We start from the raw sequence: 7,440 nt of genomic DNA, 5'->3' as shown, positions 1-7,440 counted from the left end.
TATGGCACCCTTTACCGAACTGCACGTTTTCATCAATTCCAAAACCGAGAAGAAAAATAAACGGCCCTGCTTTGATACAAAGACTACGGGTCTTCGACACTTTGCATGTGAACTAGTGTAGATCTCTTTTCCTCTCCTCTCTCTCTCTCTCTCTCTCTCTCTCTCTCTCTCTCTCTCTCATATTCTCTCGATCTTTCTCTCTCTCTGTCTCTCTCGTTCTCTCTCTGTCTTTCCCTGTTATGTGATCCTATATTTCTTTCCGCCCACCCTCTCACCCCCCCTCCCCAAATACTTTCATCTCCTCTCGGTTCTACCTGATGTGTTTTGCTTTTCTCTCCGTTCTCTCCCCCTCTCTCGTTTGTAAGTTTTATTTTTGTAATTGTGCATGTACAAGCGTCACTGACTCGATGGATATGTAAAAAAATAAATTTAAAAAAGTTATAAAAAAATGAGATTTCAGCTGCTGAAGCCATGCAAAACGTTTTGAAATGCCCTTAAAATATGGAAGATGTTTTCTGAATGCTTTATATTCTTTCTGCTGTAAAATAATAAAAAAATGAAAAAAATGAAGAAAAACTCTAAAGCGAAGCTTGATTATTATTTTTCTTCCTATATGCATTGCCATAAGAACAGCTTGGTGGCGCTAATGCCATTAATATCCAAAATCATCTCATCAAAATATGGGGTGAAAAGTTACTAATTACTTTTACCTAAGTACACTCATTAATGTAGATTTTTCATGTAGGTTACTTGTACTGTTTTGACTAAATTATTATATCAGTAATTCTACTTTCACTTAAGTAAAAGTAGAATTTGACTGAGCTAATTTTGGAAAGGCACAAAGGCAGGAGGATATTCCATTGATGAGAAATCTTTCTTATAATGAGGAGATCACTGAATTGGAGAAGGATTGGTTGGCATTTCATATTTCAGGTATTGTTTTCTATGTAACTAATGCAAATGCAATTAAGTAACCGTTACTCAGAGTACACTACTAGGTAGTGTACTGTATGTACTGTATAAAAACGTTTTAATTTCTAATCAAATTCAATACAGAAGATAATTGTGCAAGTTTAAACATGTAGGCCTAATTATTGTCAAAATGTTACAACATTTTTCAAACATTTTCAAAGAGGGGGGCCACAGCCCGAGGCTATGGCTAGGGGGTCCTTGGCATGGACAATTTTGGGAACCCCTGATCTAGATCTAGTACCCCTGCCCTATCTAAATACTATTTACTCAGTGAGAGTGCGAGGAAAAAGACAGTGAGCTTAATGTGTTCCAAATAGACGTTTTTTATTTCTAATCCAACATATAGCATTGACTTAGATATGCAACGTGACACTCGGTTAGACAATAGACAGCTATGAACGGTTGAAACAAAGGTCTTTACATAATCAGAATTGAAAAAGTATCTTGACATCCTCAAACAAGAGTCTTCAGAATTGTGTGTGCATGCACCTGTTTTTGTGCATATGAGCACATGTGATGAGTCTTGTATATGTCTGCATGTACTTGTGTGAGTGCGAGATAGGACTGATTTCATAGTGCAAAGCCCTGTCTCTAGTGGAGCGGCGTGTGGACAGCGTCTGTCTGCGGACCACTGCGTTTAGACGCAGTACTTCCAGAAGCACTCGGTATTCCCGCCCCGCTTCCGGAACTGTCTCCTGATGCCCAGGAAGCGACCAAAGGGATTGAAGAGACTCTGTTTCTCCAGCATCATCTGCAGCCAAGAAACAAGATGAAAGGTAAAAAATTAAATTCCAAAACCTGTTGTGAATAATGTACAATTATAATGAGGCTCATAGATTGTCTTTTCACACTTGCGGGACTGAAATGAATTGAAAACACAAACCTCTCTTTTCATCTGCCTGGGGAGCAGGCCAGCTGATCTAATACCTAAGAGAGAGAGACACAATAATAACAGTTGTATAGAGGAGTATCTATAGAAACCTCTCTTGTTTGAAAGTTATCACATTGTCTATGTTTTTGTGTACACATAGTGCTTTTTCCCCCATTTTCTTGTTTTTTTTGCTGTGTGGTGCTCTTAAACAGCCTGGGATAAAACCCTAGGTTAATCTTGTTATCTCCGCCAGGCCGGAAGGGCCTGCATAAGGATTATGTTTTCACTCCTGTCCGTGAGCCTGTATGTGAGACTTTGCAAGCACACTCCCAGTAGGCCAAGGAAAAACCTCTACCACAAATCTTTCAAATTGGCCTCATAGTGGCGCTATAGCAGGTCATAGAATAATTTAATTTTTTGCCCTGGTTTCCTTAGATCATGAATGATGCAACTCCCCATATAGGCCACGCCCATTTAAGATTTTACATTGTTTTCTTCAAAACACACTTTTGGCAGATTTTGTCCAAAACGTCCACAATCTACATATTCTCTCTGGCATCATGGGATCAAGATGTATCAGTCAGGTTTTTTGTGGGCGGGCCCTATGTCTTACAAACAATGCCATATTATATGCGTAACATCCATTGGAATCGTGCATCTCCAAAATCGCTTTAACGTCTACCCATAGGGGGCGCCACATACTCAAACAGTTGCACCATTTGTCATACAAACTCTGTTTCTCCCCACTGATTCCTCGTGTCCTGATGGCTACACCCCATGACTGACCTAGCCCTGGGTAGGCAATCAGGCCTGGCAGAGATCTGTGCTCCGAAAAGCACAATTTACTAGTTTGTTTTCCATTTCTGGTTAAAAACTTCAAAAGGGTAAAAAAAAAAATACATGACAGGCTGCATAAGGTTGACCTTATGGTACACCGCACACAGCTGTGGCTAATCAAATTAATAACAGGTGTGTAAGATTATGGTTTGTCAGTGAGCATCCCTGACTGACTTGACATTGACTGAAACTGACTGTTGAGTTCCCCAGGAACCAGTGACGAATATCTGAGTCCAGGGCCATCTTGCTCGGTCAGGGACAGATCATCCAGACTTCCAACTCCTCTGTCCTCCACGGACACTGTGGACAGACACACAGCGAAGGTAACAACATTTTCCTCTATTTGTCATATACATTTTGCACGGCTTGCCAAAATGTTCATGAATAGTGAAAAGGCAGAGAGGTAGGAGTATGTCTGTAACACGTGTGTCTTAGGGTGTGGGAGCAAACCCACGTGAACATGGGGAGAACACGAGAAAACTCCACACAGAAAGGCTGTGAGGCAACAGCATTATAACAGTACTACCACTGAGCGACTTGACTCAATTGTGTTATAAAAAAACATCCCACGTGGTATAATACTCTTGGATACACAAGACTTATGCTGAGGAAGAATTTAGTCTTACCAAATGGGTTCAGAATGATATGTAGTTTGTAGGGGGGGAATGCAAAAAACTAAACAAAACGATAGCCTACATCCAGTTTTTACCGGAAGAATCCTCTGTGCAATACAAATTGCACAGAGGATACAAAGTACCAGAGAATGACTCAAAGATGCTTTGTGAAACAGAGCCTTTTATACTACATAGCAGCACCCAACATTTAGAGCTACTCCCAGAGTCTGTAATGCAGTGCGGGGTATGTGTGTTGGGATGCATGTTAGTGCAAGGTCAATCCAGCGAGTCACGTTGATTGTATCTTTGGATCATGAATGTCACTGTCATTGTAAACTGATTGAATCATCAGATAACACAGAAAACATGGTCACATGTGTTTCTACGTGTGTCATTATAATACAAGGCTCCTTTAGGACAGTATGACAATACGTTAATTAATCCCCATAAAATGTATCTGGCAAAACATAATGCATTGTATATGAAAATTAAATACAATATGTTAAATGAAACCTATCAATCCACTTCAATACTCGTATAGTATTTACACTAGTAAAACAGTAATAGTGACAGCAGTAAGAGGAACACTTGTAGTGCAACTACTAGTTACACATTTTCCGATACACACAAAGGTAATACAAAGGTAAATGTTTCAGAAGAGAGAGCTTGGATTATCACCGAATACAAACATCAATATACAGTATTATTCACCCTTGACTTGATAAATTGCTGTTCTTTGAGAGAACAATCATTGCTTCAATGAAAGGACTTCACGCGATTAACTCAGGTCTCTGGTCATGACTTCTCTCATATTAATCATCTCAAAGCAGAAATGCTGAGACACAGAGTTAATTGAGGTTTTAAATTGGCGACCCACTGTACTGCACTGTTGTCTCCTCAAGTCTCAAGCTGCACAGAGGCAGATGTACTCACCGGGGCCCGAGTAGGGCATCTCCGCAGAGTCTGTTATGGGGTGGGCCAACAGCGGTCCTGAAACCACAAGCAGGAAGGTCCACGATAACAGCTGGTGGCGCGTCATGATGTTCTGAAGGGCTGTGGTTGGATGGAGTAGCTATCGCAGTCGGTGGCTGACCGAAAGTCCTCAGACGGCTTGTTGGGTCCTGCTGTAGAGAAGGAACACTTCTACATATTCTACAGACCACCCACTGGGTTATATACCCCCTGTTGTGTGAGTGTGACCCCCCCTCCACACACACACACACACACACACACACACACACACACACACACACACACACACACACACACACACACACACACACACACACACACACACATACACACTCACTCACAAACCCACCACACACCCAAAATAGACTCAAAGACGCACCACTCACACAGGGCCCATGATGACCATTGGCAAAGATGTGCCGTCCCATTCCCTCTGGCCCTGATAAATCAAAACGCAGATGCTGCTGAATTATGGGCTCTATAAAAGAAGACAAGCCCTGCGCTTCACGCTCCAAGGGCAGAGTGGTTGTTTTACTGTCCCGTTGGACTGATTGACTGCTTTTACTGACTGTGAAGATGAGATCTAACCAGGTGTTTTAGATGTCCTTCTCATCAACGTTCACCAGGGGAGCAGGTGGACGGGCTTGGACAGGCAAATGACGAATGTTTTTATGCAATGAATTCATTAACCTTCTTGACCATTTTGAATCCTCTTCAGCTTAATTTATGCTCCTTCGCACGGCGATGTTGCTTCCCAACATAAAGTGGTTACCAAACGTGTACCGTGACACGTGTCCAGGTGTGCCTTGGGATTTTGTCTCAACCACACATTATTATTGCAATATAGTATACAAATACCAAAAAATCACACCCTGTGTGAAGTGGGCGGTGTCTTGCTAGCTAATCACAATACTGAATGGAGTCAACCAATCATGTACAAAAAATAAATACATTTATTGAAACACTCTTTATGAAAGTCATATTCCGATGTACAATGGTTAAAAAAAATAAAAAAATATATATAATTGTTTGTATATATAATAAGATAAGATTGTTTGCTAATTCTGTCAGCTGCAGATTTTTGGGTACAGAGGTTACTTTCAGACCATTAGCAGCAGACATAGGTGGCATTTCTCCCTTTGTAAGATATCTCTTACAGGTGCCACAAAGATACCAGTTTAAAATAAAATCAATGAAACACCGAACTTTGGATTGTTCAATTTGCTTTCAAATATTTCTTCAAATAATCTCTTATTTTTGTCATTGCATGCTTTCTCAATAGTGTTCCGGACATTGTCATCAATGATGGAAACTCCTTTGTCAAACATCATTTGTTCACAAGAGCAACATGGAAATATTGGGCCATATTTGACAGTGGTTTTGAAGTTTTTTAGCCTCTGTTGTTGTGTAAGTCTTTTGGCCAAATCACCACTTCTAGGAAGACTCTTGCTTTTCTCAAACATCTTCCATTTACCGATTATCTTGGCTACTGTGTTCTCAGACATCTTAACTGCAGCGGCAATTCTTTTGTAAGTTTGGCCAGATCTGTGCTTTGCCACAATTCTGTCTTTGAGCTCTTCTGGAATACCCTTTGATCTTACCATTTTCATTTTATCCTTTTCCTCTTTTCCCATTTCAAACATAGCGATTGTTCTTCTTTACATTTCCCACCAAGGCTCGTCTCTTACATTTATGGATTATGTTGGTAACTGTGTTCTTAGAAATCTTAAGTTTACCTGAAATTCTTCTGTAACCTTGGCCAGATCTGTGCTTTGTCACAATTCCATCTTTAACCTTTTCTGATATATGCTTTGATCTGAAAGGGCCACTTCTAGGAAGACTTTCTATTTTCTTCTCAATATCGGTTTTCCCTTTTCTCATTTCAGCCATATTGATCTTTGAGTTCTTCTTTACTGTTCTCACGAAATGGACAGTATCTAAGTAATATACTAGTGTCACATCACAGTGGTTTTAGATTAGTTTCGTCATATGTATCACTAGCCAATCACAGCATGTGTCTTGCTAGCTAATCACAATACTGAATGGAGTCAACCAATCATGTACAAAAGATAAATACATTTATTGAAACACTCTTTATGATGGACGAAACCATAACTTAAAAAAAAAAAACATATGTTTTTTTTAAAGTTATGGTTTCTTATATAGGGCTATGCACATGTGTCATGTGACACTGGCCAATCACAGTCCTGGATAGATTGTGATTGGCCAATCACGGTGCAGGGTTAGGCGGGGTAAATTTTTGGCCAATCACAGCGCAGGATAATTGTACAAATTTCCAAACCTCACTTATAGGGGCGGTTTCACCGCCCAAAAAAAATATGAATTATCTTTTAATGTACTGTAGTCTGTACCAAAGAATAAAACCTGGCATTTTGGACATTACATTTATATTGTACTTTTTCACATATGTTTTAATGTAAGTGAAATAGCCCTAGGTAGGCTCCCCAGCCTGGCGAGGACCTGCACTCCAAGCGCCCTTTCTAGTTATTTATACAGCGGTTCAGTGGATTGCCTAAATGTTCAGGAGCACTTAGCCCAGAAGCCTGCTGACATTTTAAGGCGATTGAAGTCAGTAGAGACTTTGCAACGGGTCATTGACTCGACGATTGATTGATGCACACACAATTTCAAAGGCCTTGTTCTGGTAAGATGTTATATTTGTGCTTTCACTTCTCCTTATTGTGCAATAAACTCTTCTTTATGGGCATGTCCATCATGGTGGGACAGAGACTGGTCCCCTGGAGGGACAGATGGGGCAGCTATTTATAAAGTCACGTTTTTCACTTCCATATGTTATTTGAATATTTATTATAGGTCTGACGTCAGTGCTCTCTGTCTCTCATATGATAATGCAGGTCGAGGAAGCAACAGTGACATTTGGTTTTATGGTGGGAAGGCCAGACGCTGTGGAAGGTGGTGGTGTATTTCATGAAAGGCTAATAGGATTTATACGCTGTATTAGTCAAAGACCCAGGGCCATGCAGCCCCGCCTTATTCTGAGGCCTGAGCCTTTAGTTTGTATCGCCCCACACTCACTTGTGTTTGGGCCCACTACAGTACAAACACAATTAATGAGCCACTTCCAACCTGGCGTCCCTATTTTGGGTATGTCATTATAAGATTGTTTTTTTTAAGAAAGAAAAGAAAAGTCTT

General features: G+C 40.4%; 1 protein-coding gene across 1 annotated transcript; it reads right to left on the bottom strand.

Moving 5' to 3' along the window:
- Window positions 1-1,609: 1,609 nt before the first annotated feature.
- LOC308096573 (urotensin-2-like) lies at window positions 1,610-4,333 on the bottom strand (the record flags this gene model as incomplete). Its single annotated transcript, XM_080443990.1, has 4 exons — window positions 1,610-1,723; window positions 1,856-1,899; window positions 2,855-2,980; window positions 4,228-4,333. The coding sequence occupies 4 exons, from the start codon at window positions 4,331-4,333 to the stop codon at window positions 1,610-1,612; spliced, it is 390 nt and encodes a 129-aa protein (XP_080300116.1).
- Between the last annotated feature and the right edge of the window lie 3,107 nt (window positions 4,334-7,440).

Source organism: Gymnoscopelus braueri, assembly GCF_963280865.1.
Source record: "Gymnoscopelus braueri genome assembly, chromosome: 12".
NCBI classification, from domain to species: domain Eukaryota; kingdom Metazoa; phylum Chordata; class Actinopteri; order Myctophiformes; family Myctophidae; genus Gymnoscopelus; species Gymnoscopelus braueri.
The sequence above is the reverse complement of the archived record's forward strand: the minus strand, read 5'-3'. Positions and strand labels throughout refer to the sequence as shown.